This window comes from Hakea prostrata, chromosome 1 (genome assembly GCF_041222555.1).
Source record: "Hakea prostrata isolate BN-2017 chromosome 1, UWA_Hpros_2, whole genome shotgun sequence".
Taxonomy (NCBI): Eukaryota; Viridiplantae; Streptophyta; class Magnoliopsida; order Proteales; family Proteaceae; genus Hakea; species Hakea prostrata.
Window position 1 is genome coordinate 43,665,315 of NC_142600.1, and position 21,324 is coordinate 43,686,638.

General features: G+C 39.1%; 1 protein-coding gene and 2 non-coding genes across 5 annotated transcripts in view; 2 read left to right on the top strand and 1 right to left on the bottom strand.

The window, feature by feature from the left end:
- Nucleotides 1–14,046, bottom strand: part of MRE11 (DNA repair and meiosis protein (Mre11)) — a 34,021-nt gene extending 19,975 nt beyond the window's left edge. Inside the window, exons 1-5 of one of the 3 annotated variants that reach the window (XM_089140087.1) lie at nt 13,841–14,046; nt 13,285–13,328; nt 10,680–10,815; nt 10,207–10,364; nt 4,663–4,753 (exon numbers count right to left, since the gene is read on the bottom strand). In XM_089140087.1, coding sequence (XP_088996213.1) covers nt 4,663–4,753; nt 10,207–10,364; nt 10,680–10,815; nt 13,285–13,301 — 402 coding nt within the window. In that variant the 5' untranslated portion in view covers nt 13,302–13,328; nt 13,841–14,046. Of the gene's footprint in view, nt 1–4,662; nt 4,754–10,206; nt 10,365–10,679; nt 10,816–12,286; nt 13,130–13,284; nt 13,329–13,577 lie in introns of those variants that run through there. The other 2 variants (XM_089140080.1, XM_089140072.1) reach the window with 2 other exon arrangements.
- A 219-nt stretch (nt 14,047–14,265) lies between these two features.
- Nucleotides 14,266–14,407, top strand: LOC149029010 (small nucleolar RNA snoR134). The gene has a single exon (XR_016171363.1). It is a non-coding gene; the product is annotated as a small nucleolar RNA snoR134 (small nucleolar RNA).
- Nucleotides 14,408–14,901: 494 nt separating this feature from the next.
- Nucleotides 14,902–14,995, top strand: LOC149029011 (small nucleolar RNA Z223). Its single transcript, XR_016171390.1, has one exon. It is a non-coding gene; the product is annotated as a small nucleolar RNA Z223 (small nucleolar RNA).
- Nucleotides 14,996–21,324: the final 6,329 nt, after the last annotated feature.

Consider the following 21,324-nt stretch of genomic DNA (forward strand, 5'->3'; position numbering starts at 1 on the left):
ACCAAAGGCTAGAAGGGAAGCTTATTTATTTGTCCTACACCAAGCCAGACATCGCTTATGCCGTGGGGGGTAGTGAGTTAATTCATGCATGATCCATATTTAGCTCATATGAAGGCTGTTATCAAAATACTGCAGTATTTGAAGGGAACTCCTGGAAGATGAATAATTTTGTCACCCACTGATAATCTAAGAGTCGACGCATACACTGATGCAGACTTGGCTGGGTCTCCAGACAGGAAATCAATTTTAGGTTACTATACCTTTGTTGGAGGTAATCTAGTTACTTGGATAAGTAAGAAACAGAATGTGGTAGCTTTATCTAGTACCGAAGCTGAATATAGAGCTATGGTTCGTGGAGTTTGTGAGCTACTATGGTTGAAAGGCTTGCTTCAAGCTATTGGAGTCCAAATTCCAAACCCTATAATGTTATATTGTGACAACAACGTTGCTATCAATATTCCTAATAATCCTGTGCAACATGATCAAACTAAGCACATTGAAATTAATAGTTTTTTTGTCAAAGGAAAACTGGAACAAGGGCTTATCTGCATGCCTTTTGTGAGGTCTGGAGACCAAGAGGTAGATGTTTTCACTAAGGGTTTGAAGGAAGGAGTCCTTCCTATTGTATGCAAGTTGGGCATGACTAATATTTATGCCTCAACTTGAGGGGGAGTGTTGGATGAGTTCTACTAAGGTTCAACTCTATTAGAGTTTTTGTTTATGTAAATTTATATTTCTTATTACCCAAGTAAGGGTATTATGTAATAGTGATCTTTCCACTTTATTATAAATAGAGGGCTTGAGATCCCATTGATCTTATTAAGCTGTTCTACCACAATCGGCTTTCTCAACAATATTAGACAATAGAAAGTTTGTTGATATGTATTATTGACTTAGTCATTGTTAGAAACAAGTTTGTATTTTGAAGTATAAACTTCAAAACTTTAATTTAGGTTTTACTTGTCCTTAATTACTTGACAATTAAGTCACACCTCATTCTAAATTTCAAACTGTGAGTAGAGTAAGCAATATTTCATGTTCACATTAAAGATCAACTTTAAGCCCATATTTATTTGCACTTATAATGGATTAATTAACTAAAGACATTCAAGACGAGGTCCCTTGGTGTATGCTTTTTGCTGATGATGTTGATAGATGAGACTCAAGTGGGGATTAATACCAAGTTAGAAACTTAGAATCATGGAGAGCAGCTTTGGAATCAAGAGGCTTTAAATTAAGTAGAACGAAGATAGAATATCTAGTTTGTAACTTTAGTCATAATTGGGCAAGCGATGAGTTGGTGAAACTTTACGATAAGGAGATTCCTGAGAGTGATTCTTTTAGGTACCTAGGTTCAATCATAAATAAAATAGGTGATATAAAGGATGATGTTTCCCAAATAATTAAAATAGGGAGGATGAAGTGGAGAAGTGCGTCTAGAGTCTTGCGTGATCGACGTATTTCATTAAAGCTTAAAGGAAAATTTTATAGGACTATCGTTCGACTAGCTATGATGTAGGGTGCAAAGTGTTGGGCTGTTAAAAAAAAATCATATACATAAACTCAGTGGAGCAAAATGAGGATGCTAAAATGGATGAGTGGCCAAACTATGATTGATAAGATAAAAAATGATCATATTAGAGTTGGTCTAGGAGTTGCTCCCATAAGTGATAAGCTTCGGGAAAGTCGTTTGAGGTGACATGACCATGTTCAACGGAAACCTATAAATGCCCCTGTATGGAGAAGTGATATAATCAAGATTGAAGAAACTAGAAGAGCTAAGGGTAGACCTAAGATAACCTTAAGAGAAGTGGTGAGAAAGGATATGCATAGCTTAGGCCTTGTATCTAGCATGGCCTCAAACAGAACTAATTGGAAGGCAAGAATACATGCAGCCGACCCCATTTAGTTGGGACAAGGCTTATTGTTGTTGTTGTTGTTACATTAAGGGTTCGGGCTTTATTGCCAACCAAGGGTATATATTATCACTAAATTGTTGCTCTTATTTTTTCAATTTGAGAGCTTAAATATGTTTATTAACATTGTAAGAACCATCTTTGCCCAGATTTTGAGAATCATGATCTGTTTGAGATGGCAACTTCGGATAAGTTTAGAAACTTTGATCAAAATAATCATGTGGTCATCAAAGAGCAGGAGTGAAATAAACAAGGAACGTCATCCAGCTGCAGGATTGAAACAGCTTCTCGGATATTTTAAAATTAATGTTCCGATAGAAATAAGGTAGAAAAGTTCAACCAAGTTTATCCAGAGAGTTTTTGAAACAGAAATCACCCCACGAAATTAAAATGGACACATCAAATCAGGCCTTAACTACCAACATGTAAGTCAAATATATAAACTTCCTTCAGACATTGACTGCTTCTAGAGAAACTCCTAGCCCACAAGTCAGATAATTAGTTAGTGAGTGAAATAAACCAATCACAATAATCATGTTCAGCCACAGATAGGATGGAGGTCTGGGAGGATGACTGGATGACGGTCACGATACCATGCTGCAAATTTGAAGGGAAGGTGATGGTTGAACTTTCAGTTATGGAGGTGGACCAAAATTAGAAACTCAACGGTTTGAGGAGGAATTCAAGTGATAAAGGGGATGGAAGAAGGATGTTTCAACCAGCTAAAATTCAGTCACTGACCTGGGTTCTAACTGGAGGAGCAGCAACATGCTTCTAACGGTGGCTTGGGAGTGAAACATCTTCAGTTTGATGGTCCCAATAGAAGCAGCAACTAAGAAACACTACTAGTAGGCAAACAAGAGAAAAGGAGGTAAGTATAGGTGGATTTAGCTCTCTTTACAAGGCTCCTTCAGCCCTAGGATTTGACAGTTGACAGCAAGGTTCCCTAGATTTTAGGTGATTAGATCTCACAAGAAGGCCCTAGCTCTTCCTATAACTCATGCAAGAGACAAGAGAATAAGCTCAAAGCAAAGCTTTGAATAATTAGTTCATAAAAATCTTCATTATCCATATTCAAATCACTCTGAGCTTTGAACAGCCATCACATATTAATAGAGAATAGGTTTGCCCCATCAAAAACAAAACTCCTAATTATACATATAGAAACTAGAAGTGCTGAGTTACGTAGTTAATATTCTGCACAATAACAAAGTAGAAAGTAAAATAGAAACCAACTTTTAGAAACTAGGAATGACATAGATATAGAAACTAGATAGAATCTTTGGTCTTCAAAAAGGTCTTCACACGATCCAACCTAGGGCCCACAAAATCTAGTAGTATCCTTCACACAAAGGCAAAAATAAAGGCTGTAACACTCTTCACATTACTGCTCACACATACAGAGTTTTAGCCTCTTTTTGCCCATCTCGGATGCTTGCTGGCCTGATTTGACTTGGACTAGTAGGTCCAAATGAGGCTGGTCCAAATCTGGTCAGATTATACATCAGCTCTATCTTTCTCAGAAAAAATCTGTCCTCGAATTCTAGTAAACTTACAAATTCTATGGGGAAGTCAATTTTTTATACATCTATTTTTAAAGCTCCTTTAGAATATTAAATGTAATCCAAAATGTGTGGAGTTCGTTCATCAGAGCACTTCAGTGTCATACTGGCATAACAAACTCCATGTGTCCAACTTCTACATGATCATTCATGGCCACAGGGTTGTTCAGTTGACAACATGTCATTGACTTTTTCCATTCCAGACTCCAAGCTCCAACACATATTTTATTTGGACAAGTGAAGAGAGACTGGTGGTGGTTATATTCTGCCTAAATGTAAATCAACATTAAGATAAAATTTTCCCACTTAATGAACCCACAAGATATTCTAGAAAGCTTTCCCAAATAAAGTGTATGTTAGCCATCACATTGTTCACATGAACGGTGACGTGAACAGTGTTTTGATCTTTTTCTTCTCCATTCATGCTTCTATTTGGATGTGGCTGCCTCATGTGATGCTCCATTGAACCAACCGAAACTTCCTATGTCATCATCTTTCTTCTTCTCTCTCTCTCTCTCTTTTTCTTTTTCTTTTTCTTTTTTCTCCTCAGGTTGAAATTTTCCACATCATCAGACAGGCTGCTTGTCACAGCAGTCACACTCCACAATTATTGCTGGATTGGTTTTGTGGCTTGTTTCCAACAGTGCATTCTGGAGCTTCTCATCAACTTCAAGGATTTTAGTTCCTAATCTATCTTAACAAGTTAATTATGAGTGTTTTAAACTATTTTAACTAAATAAAGCAGAAAACCAACACAAAAGGTGTCCTAATTCAGCCTACATAAAAGAAACACTTCCACAACTTGGATGAGGATAAGGTTCCTAAATATCAGGAAAGTTGGAACCAAAGTGAAAAACTCTTCCACTTTGGGAAACACAAATCCTGATTTCCAGGTTTAGAACTCCGTGCCTAATGTGCTCGATTTTGGACCAGAAAATAATCCAAAACAAGAACCATGATGATGCTCCTGCATTAACTAATACCTACCAGTGGTCCACCATGCAGCCATCTGGAAGGGCTAAACCTTACCACAAGATTACAGAGCATGACAGCCAACAATCACAAAAACATCAAAAGGATTACAAATAATCACTCAAAATAGATTTGCAACAATATGAAATTACATAATAAACTAGATATTGTACTAATCAATCTGATATAGTGTCTACAAATTAACGCCATACCACTCCTGCAGGATCATCATGATTTCCATGGATACTGAACACCGGTAAGCCAACATTGAAGTGAGGATCTTCATAGTTTACATGACCAAATCTGTAAAACAAATCAAAGCTATTACAAATCACAGATGCCTTATTCTACATGGTGATTGCTGAGTTGTTTATAGCCAGAAAAAGAAGGGAGCATAACACAGTTCTAAAATGGAATGCCATTAGCTTAGTTTACAACATAGTTCGTAGCTTAGTTTACAACATAGTTCGAGGTCTCCGATGTTGTTTCAACCCCCAACCCCTTTTCTGCAAATTTTTTTGTGCTTTCAACACATTTTTCACCCAATTTCAGTCGCTTCTTTGCCTTCCATCACACCATTTGCTCTTCCTTTGGGATTTTGGAATATTTTTGCAAGGTTTGTTTGAAATTTTGCATTTTCTGATTTTTTGCTTTGTTGATGGCATAAATGGTTATGAGATTAATATATGTTTAATCTAGGACTATAATCTATGATTGTGTGGTTCAATTTTACAAAGTTGTATTTCTTGGAATCTCTAATATGTTAATATACTTGAATGATAACTTCTCATTGGTTTTTTTAAGCAAAATACCAGTTTAATTGTGTTCATTCACTTCATTGTGCTTTAAATAGGTAGTAGGCAAAATACCAATTCCACAGTGTTCACTATGCTTTAAATAGGTATTAGCATGGTGTAAATTTTCGGTTGAAACCTAAGTTTTGTCCCAGGCAAAAACCAAAATATCCAGGTTCCAACTGAAATTTTAGTCGAAACTTGGTACTTTTTTTGAAATTTTGACCCTAGGTTTTGGGCCTTACATGACCTCCATTCATCTGATTTCTTGCCTCCTACTTATTTAAAGCATAATAAACACAATGGAGCCTAATATTTTGTCAAAAAAACCATTGAAAAGTTATCATTCAAGTATACTAACAAATGATTGGTTTCGACAAGTACAAATTGTATTGCATATAGGCATAGAATCATCAACATACATGAGTTGTTTGATAGAATAGTTCAATATACAACAAGTCAACAAAATACAATTAGGAACTAAATCAAGTGATGGTGTCTCACATAGATTAAGTCAAGCCCATAAATCATGTATACAAATGTTTTTTTTTTTTTAAATACATAATTTTGAAAATAGTTTTGAAATCAAAATTTTTTTAAAAAAATAGCAATAATTAAAAAATAAGTTTAACACACAATCATAGATCATAGTCCTAAACTAAACATATATTAATTTGAAAGCAATACAAGATCATTTAAGGCATGAATGTGAAGCAAAAGAGGAGCAAAAGAGGCATTTGACAACAAAGGTATTGTGGAAATTAGGTGAAAATGGGATAGAAATCAACAAAAACCAAGGAAAAACAAGTTGGAGTGTCAAAACCTGCGAAATTTCAATAGAAACATTGTACTGAAATGGAATCTGCCCAGTTCCATTTTGATTGGAAAATATGCAAGCATTTCGACCGAAATTTTGCACGTTTCGGTCTAAATTTATTCCACGAGTATTAGGCAAGAAATCAGATGAAAAAATCATAAAGAAGGGCAGAAACTTGCTCTCAATACTCACAGGGAAAAACTTCAAAGTCTCAATCAAAATTTCAGTTGAAACCACCATATCTCGGTTTTTGGCCTGGTCGAAACAGGTCTCAAAACAGAGATAACAATCCTTGTTTGAAGTAACTTCCATCTTAGAAACAGTATCCATTTTTTAGGATTTTTTCTGCATATGTACTCATAATTCCCATCATGGGAATAGAACTGAAAAAATTTAATGACACTGCCTTTTGGATTGAATTGCATACCCCAGTGAGCACTGAGTTGCTTGCTGGTCGCCTGCTGTTCCCCTTCCCAATTTCCCTCCTCACTGCAGATACCATCTAACATTTTCTCTTCCCTTCACCAACTTGATCTCCTTCTATCTCTATTTTTGCCTTCTCTCTATTAATATCTTTCCATCTTCCATTCTTCTGAATTTGTTCCGCTCTTCATTCCTTTAGTTTCTTGGTGATGTAGTCCTAAATTTAATAGTATCCACTAGGGGCCATTTCTTCTAAGATATCAAGCAGAACCAACTCAAGTATGGAAATAGAGGATTCTAAGTAGGAACAGGACTGAAGGGTAAAAGGGTAGTTTCAAAAAGACTGGCCAAATTGCAATCATATTTGAATGCTTATGCTATGAGAATATGGGGATGATATGGTCCAAAGAGGATCAAGATTCGATGGTCAGATTGAGCTAGCTAGGTTCTCTGCAAAAACCACCTAGAATATCTAGGAAGTAGTTTCTGGTTTTCAAAACAGCAGCTTGTTCAAACATCTACTCTTAAAATTCAAATTGGAACTCTCAAAAGCAAGTTATAAAGGTTCCTCGTGTGAGTTAAAGTAGTAAGAGTCTTAATTAGAATTGGATTGCAAATCAGAATCCAAGTTGGTTTCTTAAGTTGAGTCCCATTGTGTTTTCTTTTTAGAGACTATAAATAAGCCTACATACTCTGTCATCAGCAAGTTGAGTTGAATTGAATTAATAAACATTGATTGAGAGTTTTGAGGCAAGAGGAGTCGTGGGTTTCCTTAAGGGAAGCCTGCAGCAGCTACAAGAGTTGATTATCCTGCACTTTTCTTCAATTTCCAGCAGCCTACCTCCAAGTACTACAGCAGCTTCAAGTCCCTACTTCAAGTAGGTTTAGCCCAGACCCACCCCTACACCTTCCCACCTTCCTGAGCCCCACGCAGCCCTCCCCTATTCTCCTTTTCTTTGCTACAGTAGCAGCAGCCTCCCTCCCCTTTAAAACCTAGATCCCCAACTCCAATCAATACCCCCTTTACATTATTCACCCTCCCCTTACCCTATCCCTACTTTTAGTTTCACCATTAAACCCTCCAACATTAGGTTTGGAAATTTTCTGCAATTCATCTTCTACTTCTAGAAACCCTAAACCCTCATTTCACCAAAACACCTACAACTCCCTAATCCTTTAACCAAACTCTAAACCCTTTTATGCACCTTCTCCTATACCTTCTCTACCTCCACTCCAAACCCTAACCTTATCTGACACGTCTAGAGTCCCAAATCAACTAGACCTATTTTTAAAACCCTAACTCTTAGAAATTAATTCTGAAAATACAATTAACAACAGAATTATTTCTAACCTAGCTGAACCCTAGAATCCTTCTAATTAACCATACAATCCTTCAAAACCTAACTTACCTAAACCCTAAACTCAATTCCAGAAAACTGCAGTTACCGTTTAGTTTAGTGATTGAAACCTAAAGCCCTAAGTTCTTAAGCCTAGCCAAGTCCTAGTAAACCTTAGCCTAACCCTTACCAGCCCTAAATCCATCCAAAAGCTCATCCACAGAGGGTAATTTCAGACCTAGAAGACTGCTGATTGTTAGAGAAGAGGATGCTAGAGTGAGCTTGATTCTAGGGCCATATTCAAACAATTAAATGCTAGAATTTGGTTCACATCAGTTTGGAATCAGAGCTATGGACGAATTAAAATTAGCCAGGAAACATGAGAACACCCAGAAGACCCAGAATGAGACATTAGCACAATTACAAGGTTTGTCAACTCAAGTGCAAGACTTGTCCACCAGAATCACATACTTGGAGCAATCATGCAGGGATGAGCTAGTTCAGACTCCCCCCTACCACCCCCAAGGTTGCACTCATAGATATATGTTCCCAATTGAGGAGAGACTAGTGGAGCCCAAAGATACAAGGATGAAACTGAAGGAGAGCCTTATCACCCGAGGACTCACAGTGATCATAGAGACAGGAATGGCCACAAGCAGGGAGTCAAGGTATGACAATCCAGCATTTGATAGATATGAAACCAAAGAAAGGCCACCCTGTAGACACAATTACACTCCCACCACTCTGAAGGAGCATGCTCAATCATATTTCACTACAGGCCAGCATCAGAGGAGAGGTGCAAACACCATAAGGTAAAATAAGAGTTAAAAGAATTTAATGGATCCCTGGACCCCCAAGGTTTTAATGACTAGAAAGCTGCCCTAGATGAATATTTTGATTGGTATACCTATCAAAAGATAGAAAGAAGGGATTAGCAAAGACCAAACTTGTAGGAGCCCTAGATGATTATATTGACTGATGATTATCTAAGAGATTTGTTTGACAAAGCCTTGCGTGCAGAAACTCTATTAACTTAGAAGAAATAGCCTAGTCAGGACTTCAGGAGGGACCCCCACCACCACCACCACTAAACCCTACACCATCCACTGCACTCCCTCCCAAAGTGCTGAATCCACCTAGAGTAGATTACAGAGAACAGTCTACAGCAACAACCTAGGTGAACGTTTCTACTGCTATAAGAAAGAGCACTTTACCAGAAAGTGTCCTAAAAGAAGGGGAGTTGCAGTTTTCAACACCAACCACTGGTTCCTAGAAGAGGAGGTTGTTTGTCCTCCACTAGAGCCAGAGCCAAGCGAAGAGTATTAAGAGGATTAGCTAGATCCAAACTCACACTTGAATGTAATGTTCAAGATCATAATTATAAAGCCAGAAGGAGTAGCATCATCCACAACAGACTTAAAGCATGAAGACTACTAGTACAAACCATCGTGGACAGTGTCAGCAATGTCAACGTGGTTTCAAAAAGTTTTGTTAAAAGGACAAGACTCAAGTAGAAAAGCACCCGATACAAGGTCACCCTCCTCAACAGTGCCAGACTTGAGTTAACATCCAAGTGTTTAGTACCAGTAGCTCTCCATGCTTATTCAGATGAGATTTGGTGCAATGTAGTCCTAATGAAACTTTATGATATTATCCTTAGAAGACCTTGTATGTAACTAGGCCCAGCCCACACAAAGTCCACTGAAATACGGACCATAAACCAAGCCCAATGGTGCACTAGGGGCTGGACGAACCCTCCGAACGACAGTATGGTCTTCTCTACACCCCCTTGAACACCAATAAGGATCCAATAATTTCTAGGATATTTAGGATCCCATATCTACTTTTAGTTTTTCAATTGGATTAGTGGTTTAGGAGATCTTTAGAAGACTATTTTCTAATTTGTTTTTGAGTTGTAAAGTGAATCCCAATCCAAAGCGGATTCCCTAGTTTGAGTCCAACTAAGTTTCCCAGATCTTTAGAAGACTCTTTTCTAATTTGTTTTTGGAGAGTGCACTGTTGGTTGCAATGTTGGGTTCTTGTAAGTTTGGTGGAAATGTCAAGCAGTCAAGGTACCAGGAGCGTTTATCAGTGAGGTATGGTTAGGTTTATCATTGATTTGGTTGGCAGAAGCTCCAGTTTGTTCTTCACCTTTGGTTGGCAGAAGCTCCAGTTTGTTCTTCACCTAGTTACTGTTGTTGTTGTTGTTGTTGTTGTTGTTGTTGTTGCCTTTGACTTACTATTTAAAAGCACCAACTCCTTACACTGTGTTTCTTCTTACCTAGTTTCTAGCAACGGAATCTTTGCTTCAACATGGAAGGAAAGGGAAAAAGAAGAAGAAAAAAAATTGAAAGATAACTTAGGTGAATGAAGAGAAAATCATACATGTTTGCAAAGTTCATCGTCTGATCACTGACAACTTGAAATTGCACGGGTCGATCATTGAGACAATAACGGCGAAGGATCTCAATGGTCTTAACTAAAGTTGTCCTTGAAGGCTTATTCTCATGGAAAAGATCACCTCCAAGAAGAAGAAAATCTACCTGCAACCAACATCAAAAAAAGTGCTCCTTAATTACTAACCTGATATGTACACAAACACAAGTTGACCTGGGGTTTTGATTAATACTTTTTAACTTTTTGGTCATAGCTTCAATAATCCAGCTTGAATGTATCTACAAAAAAAGACTAATGAAGCCGCACTAGTTGGAGCTCTCAGACTGGAGCGGAACTAGGAGCAAGATTAGGGTAAGAACCCAGGAGTAACAACACGCCAATCAGATGAAACAAAATTGAGCATCTTATTTCTAATCTGTTGACTAATCCTAGTAGACAAGAAGAAATTATATGATTATCACCTGTTTTTTCTCGGCTATGGAGCATATCTCCTCAAATGCCTGAAATGAATCATGCCGGCGTATTTCGTCCTTCTCCATATAACCGAGATGGCAATCAGTTGCAACAAGCACTCTGACTGTGTTGCTGGTATCCTCCCTGAAAGTTCTTTTATCCATTAGACCAATGAGAAACTATTTCAGGAAACTAGCATTTAAAGGGAACACACAGAACTCCACCAATAATCACAACTTGCAGCTAACTCATACCATACAATCTTACTCATAAGCTCCATTATATCCTAAATCCCGGATGGAAATCTAGATGACACAATATGTTAACCATGAAATCTCATCAGACATGATTCTAAGAGTTGCAGTGAGGACTTGGAGAGTGTTACTGGATCAATGCAACTGGGGGAAAAAATTACTAGAAACAAAGAAATAGCCTAGCACATGAAACCAGCATTGATGTTTTTTTTTGGATGAATAATGAAAATAAATTACTGAAAGCACATGTACAAAGGGAAGCCCAGTCAAAGGGGCAGAAAAGAGGAAGTGAGACTCCAAGAACTAACAATAAGCCTATTTCTTGGAGAGTCAACAACAGGGGGGTGGGGGACAGATAAAAGACGAGAAGAAACGTCAAAATAGATGGCATCCCAAATCCTATCTCGAGATCTGGATTTGGAAGTCCATCTTCGCAAGTTACACTCCCACCAAAGATGATGGACAGTGACGGCAAAGACAAGCTTACCCACTAGGTCACATATAGAGTTCTCGGCAAAACTGTGCAAGATCCAATTCCAATCTCGGGCAAAACCAAAACGATAAAATCATTTTCAACACAGCAAGCATTACATAGCCAAAATAGGAAAGCACAGACGAATATAAACTAGATCTAGATTCATGTGCTCTTTTTCCACCCAATAATTATTTATTTTATTCTCCAATATTAGTATAATAATTACAAAAATTATAAATAATTATGAAAAATAAGGACAATAGGGAAAAAGGTTTTGAAAATCATAGAAAAATAAGAAATGGCTTTCTATATGTTTTTGAAATGCTGTCCATATGGTTTCATTGCCGGTTTTGCTATGGGCAGCCAATTTTATTGCCCAAAAGAAATTTAAAAAAATGATTTATATTTAAAAGAAAAAAGGTCAAGGGGCAAATTACTAGCTAGGTACATTGTTTTCTTTGTTAGAAAGAAATTATTTTGTGTTGTACAATGACTTATGGAATCATTTTGTGTATAACACTGATCATCTAGGAGTATAAGGCAATCACTATTGCATACATAAAATGAAAGGGGGAAGGCAAAGAGCAAGCAAAGACAAGCTGCTGCTCCCAGACCCAAAGGTGACCTTGCATGGCAGAGCACACCCCAGGGTGGCAATAAGCAGAAGACCTAGTGTAGCTTCTGCAGCTAGAGGTTTATGGGAGGTGGCATCACGAAGTTTAAGGCACACTTAACCAGCAGTTCAAAAGATGTTGTCCAGTGCCACGTGGTATCAACTGAGGCATTACAGGCAGTTAGAGATCAAGCGAAGGGAGCAAAGAGGAAGGCTGCTACACAGTGAGTGGCAGCTGCACTTGATGAGGCAATGAATGGGTTTTCTTCTTACCCCATTGATTCTGATTCTGGTGATGACGATTGTGATCCCATAGATGTACATAGAGCTGTAGAGAACAGGGTTTCGAGGCGGGCGATGACAGAGAGTAGGGCATCACTGACACAGGAGCAGGAGAAGGCTAGAGGCAATGCAGAAGTTGGTCCCTAGAGAGCTCCAGGAGCTGGATCATCTCAGTCAGGTGGTGTTTTTGGCATGTTTGGGCAGTCAAAGAGTCAAAGAGATGCTCCTTTTTCCATCAGTCATGCCTCCACGATGTCAGGATCCGATACTAGAGTGGGATCCACATATTCAGGAAGAATGGTACAAAGTAGCACAAGATCAGAGAAGCTTCGAAGAACATGAGGGGCAAAGTGAAGGAAGCAATGGCCAAGTGGATGCTCTCCAACAGCATTCCAACTAACAGAGCATAGCGCCCTATTATAAGACAATGATTGAAACCATCGCAGAGGCTGGTCTAGGTTACCATGGCCCCACACTTTATGAGATCATGAATGTGTATCTTCTAAAGCAGAAGAAGGAGATTGAGGAGTACATTGGAGGGATAAGGCCCTTCTAACAGAGTTATGAGGTCACCATACTGTGTGATGGATGGACCGGTCTGACGAGAAAATTGTTGCTACTGTTGTTTGTGACAATCTGCATAGTGTTCCTCACCCCTACCTCTTGGAGACATGTGATCTATCACCTTGACAATGCAATAGCAAATCATAGGTGTATCCTAGGTAGGCATTGCATAGATAAAGAGTAATTCATGCAAATTTTATGGAAAAGATGGAATGGTGCTACAAGCACAATATCACTGGAATATCACAACATCAAAAAATCCACTGATGTAAAGATATGAACACAAAATCAACTTAGAAATATTTAACCCCCTTCATACGTGATCAATTTCCAGTCTTCAATCAAATGACAAGTGGCGGGAAAAGCCTAAGAAATCGAAGAATCAGAATATGACTCATTTTGAATTGGAGAAACTATAGATTTACCTTGAAGATTCTCCCATTTGGCTGAAATTGCTGCTCAACGGATCCTGCAAGGGGGAAACATTGAACCCAATGATTCTACAGGTAAATGAACTACTGCAGACAGTATTCAAGTATACTCAAGACTGCTCTCCCAATTTCCAAGTTGATATTTAGGGATGAAAATTGTTTGAAAAATATAATAAAATGAGGGACAGGTTCTGAGATGACAACAATTGGATATGGTCCTACTGCTGGTACATATGTGTTGAAAGTCAGAGGTACAATCAAGGTTAACGAAAAGAACACATTTGTACCTGTTCGTAAGCTAAGAGAGAAGAAAAAGCGATTCAATTCGATGATGACAAGAGAACACAGGAAACCCTAGACAAATCTTAAGTAAGATGATACTGACAATCCTGAATTCTGAACATCTGGAAAATGACGAGATTAAAATGAATAATATAAAAGAATTGGTGAATAAGAGAGGAGAGGAGGAAGACCTAAAACGGTGATTTGTAAGTACGATAAGTAAAACTAGAACTAGTGACACTGGAGTAGAAAGAAAACAGAATCGCACAGAGAGCAAGGAGAACGTGATATCGAGCCTCTCTGCTTCAGTCAAAAGCACAGAGAGAAAAGCTTATTGCCTCTCAGCAACTGCAAGAACTCAGGGGAACCGGGAGAACCTTCAAACCGACGACCAAATGGTGGCGGGGAATTTAAAATGGCAGAAACAGCAAAACGTGAGTGCGATGCAGCGGTGCTGCCTACGCGCCAATAGAAGGTATCCCATGTCCCTGTCTTTTTTACTTTGACGGTTTTACCCTTCCTAGGGTTTATCTTTCTATATAATGATGAGAACACCTCTTGAACGTTTCATCTTCATCTGCGAGTTCTTCATAAATTCATTTTCAAGAGAACGCCGCTTCGGCGTTTCGTGTTCACTGACAAGTGAGAGGAAGTAACAATCGGTATCTCTTAGATTTCAATTCAGTCTTGAATCTGCACAGTGCACCCCGGGCTTCTCCGAAAACTTTCTTTGACGATGAAGCCCCATTGCGTGTGCTAAAGTTTGCCATTCAGTGTTGCAGTTTAGCTTCGATACCTACAACGGCTGATCTGTGTCAAAGTAATGGCTAGACCATTATTACCATTGATTTTTATTCCAGTTCATTATTTGCCTCTCCGATAGCTCTTTTGTATATAATCTTTCAAAAGAGCCTAGTCATGGAGGCATATAGTAAGCTTAGCGGAATTAACGTAGTGGCAATACTGTTCTCAATGGTTTTGCCTCTAAAGTTCTTCGCTACAGGTATGATAGCTTTTTAATCTCTGCAATCTTAACCATTTTGGTTATTGTTTTGTAATCGTAGCTTTGGATCTTTGGGAAGATCTTATCTGTTCTTTGTTCTTTGTAGTTTAATCGACAAAGCAACGAAATGAAAATTCTAGATTTTCTTTTTTATAGGCTCAAAATCTTCAGGGTGGGAGGTGCTTGAGATGAGACCAATTAAATGGTTGAATTTCATCATATAAAAAAGAGAGCAATGTTGCTAATCTTCGGTAAGCCGATTTCAGTCGATACTGATTCGATCCATTCTAGTCAGGATGATCCGGTGGTCAGTTTCCGATGTTGAGACTGGGCAATGACGATAAGTATACAGCTTTGTAATGCCAGTTCTGCTTCAGAGAATTCTTGATTGAAAGAGCTGATATGTATATCCGAGCTTGTGTTTGTTTTACTTACATTATCTTTTGTTTCTTCCTCATCTCTCTTTGATGGATATCCATCTTGAAGAAGAATTAATTGGTTCCTAGAATCTCCGATTGGGCCAAGAGTGGTATTGGGCTAAGTTGTCAAGTTTATGGATCTTGTCCCAATCGGAGATTCTAGGAACCAATTAATTCTTGGATTCTTTGCATTCCTGTCAATTTTAAAAGTCTTTTTTATACTTCTAATTTATCTAATGTTCTCTTGATGATGGCGAGGGTTGGAAATTTATATGGCCATTGTAAAATAGATTTATTAACTATAGCATTATTAACTCCTTGGGTGATTTGACGTATTAATATTTTTCATTTTCATATTTTGACTGCATGATACTGCGAATAACCTACTTGGCACTGTTGAGAGCAATCATGTGTGATTGCAACTTCTATTACTGAAGGTGTATTTTTAGCAGTATGAGTGAGCTTCCTTCCTTTGTGTGTAATTTATTACTTATTCTTGTGCTTTGAATATCAGGTAGATCTAGATGTTAGTGTTGTTTTTTCCTGGAGAGTTTTGTCTATTTTGGGGGTATGGAGGAGGGAGTCAATTCCTTCCTCTTTTTTTTCTGTTTTTTTGACAAGGTGAACCGACCAGGAAATTGCTTTTAACATAAAATTAATGAATCACAGTGAGTATACCTCTATTATATGTAAGGGGGCAATGGCCTCCTTGGATAAGCAACATTCAGTCCACATTCAGTTTAATGGAATTAGGATTTGGAGGATCCCATTTGATGAAGGAGCTCTCTGAGTGCCGAGGCCCAATATGCTGGACTCCTTGATTGTAAAATTGGTGGCTTTTCCATATGCCAAAAGCAACATTTCGTGGGGATGGCTTTCTGTGTTTCAAATAAACCAGTGTATGCCTTCCACATGAGCTAGATTGATGTGAGGATAGTCAATGGATGTTCAGCATGCGGAGTCGTTCTCCATTGTTCCATGCGGAATTATACTTTGTCCACTAGGTGTCCTGGTTGTTCTAGGATGGAGAAGTGTAAGAGTTCCCAAACTGAATGTGCAAACTGACAACTGATAAATATGTGATCAGGGCTTGTTTGTTGTTCGCCGCATTGAAGGCAGTGTGAGGGACATAGACAGCCTTGTTGAATCAGGAGAGAAGCCCTGGGCAATTTTTGATGAACCACTTTCCATAAGAAGTGATGGGCACGGGTAAGAGCAGTACCTTCCAAAAGCTTTTCCAGTTTAATGTGGAGTCCTGGATGGATGCATGCTGATTGAGAGCCAGTAAATAAGCTAATAGTTAGCACTTGCAGCTGTTTTTCTTAATTCCTATAATATAATATTTTTTATCAAAAAAATAATAATAATAAACCAATAGGACCTTGAAAATGCTATCAGCACTAATTTGCCTTTAATTAAAGTTTTTCTTTCACAAAAGAAAAAAACCTTGAAAATGCCATTTATTGTCCATTGTCAAATCTGTCAATTGTTGAGTTACTGGGATAGGGATGAGTTACTGGGATAGGGATTTTCAAGATTTTGTCGACCACTTCTAGCTGCCACCATCTTAACAACAGATCTTTATTCCATGTGTGAGTACGGCCATCCATGAAGCAGGAGAGTTTGTTTGGAGCCGTGCGTGCAAAAGGGAAGCATCCCAAGTCCTGTGTAGAATTTGAGATCCACGTATCACACCATGGATTGATAGTTTGACCATCACCCACTTGCCATAAAAATCCATGTTTCAATATATCTCTGCCCATTAAGATAGACCGCCAGCCCCACGAATCATTAACGAAAGAAGGTAACCTCGAGAAAAGAGTGGTGCTTGCAATACTTTTTTAGCATTAGTCTACCCAATAAAGAGTCTGGATTTTGATACAAATCCCATGCCTTCCAAGATAAAAGGGCGAGGTTAAAAGCAAGGAGGTTACAAAAATTTAGACCTCCGCATGATTTTGGGGCACATAACGTATGCCAATTGATTGTATGCACTCTTTGTTTGTTACCATCAGACCAAAAGAACCTTCTCATTTTTGGCTCCATCTGTTGAATGGAGGACTATGGGAGTCGAAAGCAAGACAGAAGTGTGAAGAAAGTGCTGCCAAAGTGGATAAGGACTACTTTATCTGGAGCTGCTAAATATTTAGACCTCCAACCATGTAGGCGGACACTGTGATACTCTCCTTGATAGGGTTAATGCCTAGATATATGTCCTCTGCCACCGTTGGAGAGGTTTGAAAATGCTTCGATAGATCCCCTTTCATGGACGCTGAGGTGCTAAGGCTATAATGGGCGGGTTTTGTGGACATTAAGTTCTTGCCCCGAGATCTCATAGTATTGTCTGATAATGTTGGCAAAAGTGCTAGCTTCTTTCTTGGTAGCCTGCCCAAATAGAATGAGATCATCTGCAAAAGTAAGATGAGATAATCTTTCTCCACCCCGTGATATTTGTGTGCCTTTGAGACGTCCATTTTGAGCAGCCTGTTCAAGGTGAGAAGTAAGCAACTCGGCACATAACACAAACAGGTAGGGAGACAGAGGATCCCCTTGCCGAAGACCTCTAGATGGAGTAATCGTACTAGCTGAAGATCCATTGATTAAGGGCATGTATGTGACTGTTGTGACACAAAACATAATCCACTCAATCCATTTGTCAAGAAATCCATAAGTCTGAAGCACCTGCTTGAGGAGGTTCCACTCCAATCTGTCATAGGCTTTGCTCATGTCAAGTTTGACTGCTATGATTCCATTCTTCCTTCCCTTATGCCCATGGATTTTATGCATGATTTCATGGGCGATTAAGATATTATCTTGAATATCCTTTGATAAATCCATTCTGTTGGAAAGAAATCAAGTGAGGTAATATATGTTTAAGCCTTGCCACCAAAATTCTAGAAATGATTTTATAGCTCACATTGCATAAGATGATGGCCGAAAATTGCCCACCAAGTTGGGATTGTCTATCTTCGGAATCAACGCAATGAAAGTAGCAATATGTTTTCGGCAAAATGTCCCTGAATCAAAAAATTGCCGAACCATATTCAATATGTCCTGATGAATGTGCTCCCAACTTTGTTGATAGAAAATTTCAGGGAATCCATCCGGGCCGAGTGAGTTTAGACCATTAATTCCAAAAGCTGCCTCTTTAATCTCATCATCAGAAACAGGTTGGAGTAGCCATTGTTGATCAGATTCTGAAACCCTATTTTTGATTGGTGATAAAAAAAAAATAATAAATAAATAAAAAAAAACCCTCATGTTGCCTTGGTGAGCCCGACATATACAGTCTTGTGAAATGAGAAGCAAAGGCGTGAGATATCTCCGGTTGTTCAGTATTCGTCAATCCATTGTGTTGAATTGTCCGAATTTTATTTATAGCTCACCGGGTGACGGTGCTCTGATGAAAGAAGCGAGTATTACGATCACCCTGAAGCTTCCATTTTATGCAAGATTTTTTATGCCATTTAGCCTGTTGAGATAGAGTCAGCTTCAGCTTGGCTATAAGACACTTCTCCTCAATGAACCATTGGTCATTTCTGGATTCAAGAGAAACTTGTTTTGTTGACTAATATGAATCCTAATCTCAGCTTCCTTGGTTTCCAGCCTTCTTGCGGGAGATTTATTCCAGTGCCTGAGCTGTGTTGCCAAACTTCTCAACTTAGATGCTAAAATATAAGAGTAGGATCCCTTAAATGGAATACTCCAAGCAGTGGAGACTAGTGTGGGATAAGAATCTTCTTGGGTCCAAAATGACTCAAACCGAAACGGTCGTTTAGTCCACGATCCATGACTATCAAGAGAAAGAAGAATCACCTTATGATCTGAATGAGCAACCATAAGAGGACTGACATGAACATCCGGAAAAGCAGAAAGGCTATCAATACTGCATATAAATCTGTCTAATAGACCTTCTATCCTGTTATGACCTTGTTGTTTATTTGACCAAGTAAAACAGGGACCAATGGAGGGTATGCAGATCATACTGTTTTCATCCATGAATTGTTGCATAGGCCTAATTTGAGATTTCAGAATTGGACGGCCACCCTGTCTGTTAGATTGAGATAAATATGAATTCCAGTGCCTCCAAGAATCCATGGTTTGTCAATGAAGGAAGCAAGATTATTTAGAGTTTGCCATTGGAACATTTGGATACTCGGAGTAGAGCTCATGTAAATGAAAGTCAAGTACCATATATTAGGTAAATCACCACACAGCAAGTGAATACACCAAGGCGAAGACCAAACCACATCAACAGTAGTACTAGTATTCCAGCAACACACAAGACCCCTTTCATGACCGACAAGCGGGACTACATCCAACTGGCTGTAACCCCACTTATTACATAGCACACTTATATTTAAACTACTAGACTTAACTTCAGAAAGAAAAACAACATCGGGTCTATGTTTCTCAAGAGGGCATGAAGTTCCTTCTGAATAGAGGAGCGACCCAGTCTTCTACAGTTGAGAGCAAAAGCTCTCATTTCTCCTTTGATGGCTTTTCCAGGCACGTCATCATCGCTCAGTACACATGAGATTAGATCCATATTGGTCAACTTTCAGCTTTTTACCCTTGTTCGAATCCTGATTAGATTGAGTCCCTTCAGTTAGTTCCTGTAGAACCAGCTTTCTCTTGCATGGAAGCACATGAATGTCTTCAGTGATAATCAGCTTTCCTGGGTTCATGCGAACAGGATGGAGCGGGAAAGCAGCTGCCCAGAGGTTGTGAAACTCCAGTTCTACATTAGCCGAAGGTGCACTTTGAAAACCTCAAAGTGGAGTATTTGGTGGCACTGGAGGAGGGGTATACATGTTGACCAAATCTAGAGAAGAGATAGGCGATGATTCATGAGAAAATTCAAGTAGAGTGTGAAGTGGGTTCAGGTGGTGTACTATGAAATGCATATCACTGTCACTCGTTTTAGATGGGATAATCGCCTTTGAAGTCCGTGGGGCTGGTATGTTGGGAACTAGCATAGGAGGTACCTCTTCCATGGGGGCTGGAATGCATACATCATATACAAAAGCTAGTTTCAGAAAGCTACGTTCAATAGCCACTTCTCTATTCATAGGAACAGGACCTTCATATAGAGCCAAATTGTTGCGATCGCGTCGTATGGCAACCTCATCATACACATCTGTGATCATTTTGAGATGGCCATTCCGCTTAGGAGGTATTGCAGCTAGGGGAATTTGCGATGCATGAGAAGAGGAAGCTTCACCATTGCTATTATGTATAGACAGCATTCTTCGAAGCCTGCAATCTGCATGCCTATGGGCCATTCTGATGCAGTATGAACAAATAATTGACGGGCGTAGCTCATAGGTGAATTTGACTTGAATAACCTCCTGTGGAGTGACCTCAAATACGACCAAAGATACCAGATCTTGGTTGAGAGGAAAGAGAATACGAGCTGCAGGTACATAAGGCATCGAACCATCTCCCCTGGGACACTCGATTTCTAAGACATAACCCACCTTATTGAAGATCAGATTGAGGACATCATGATCATGGAATCGCCAGTGTAGCTTAATAATCTGCACCCACATGATGACATACCTGAAAGGCATAATGGGAGCAGGAATGTTGTGATCCCATGGTTGGAGCACAATCAAATGTCCCTTATAATTCCATGGCTGAGGAAATAAAATCAAGTTCATAGTCTTCTCGTTTCGGCATTTTAAAGTGAATCTATCAAGGGCTCCATCGACCAAGTGAATGCCATCAACTTCAAAAACCTCAGAACTGAATGCCTTGTTGAGGAAATGTTGGAGATCATAGAGCGTGACAACTATGTCATCAACACCCATCCAAGTAGAGTGAATTTGATGTTATCTTTAATATCAGCAAATTTGCTGGAAGGAAGAGAGATGGTTTCCACCGGTCGAACAGGGAGTTCTAACTTCGCAAAGTCAGGTGCAAGGTGGCCAAATGAGAAGGGGGTGGAGGAGGATGATGCACAACATGAGGAATACATGTTTCAGACCTTGACACACCTACAGAGCAGCTGTGGACTGAAGTATATCTCCAAACACCAGATAACCTAGATACCAGCACTCAGTTGAGGGAGGAAGGAAGATCGCCATGCCCAGCATGCATAAATAGCAAAGACAATAAAAGAAAACCCATCTGATAACCAACACCTAGCCAGTGCAAGAGCAAGCACCGCCACTGCATGGCAAATCCGAAAACACCACATAGATGTATTGTGGCAAAAAACCAATTCTTGAAGCCAGCAAACGCATAAAACGTAGAAGATTATTGTCAACCCAGATTTGTGATTGACCGCATAGAAACATCTGTCGATGACAACCCACCAATACCCAT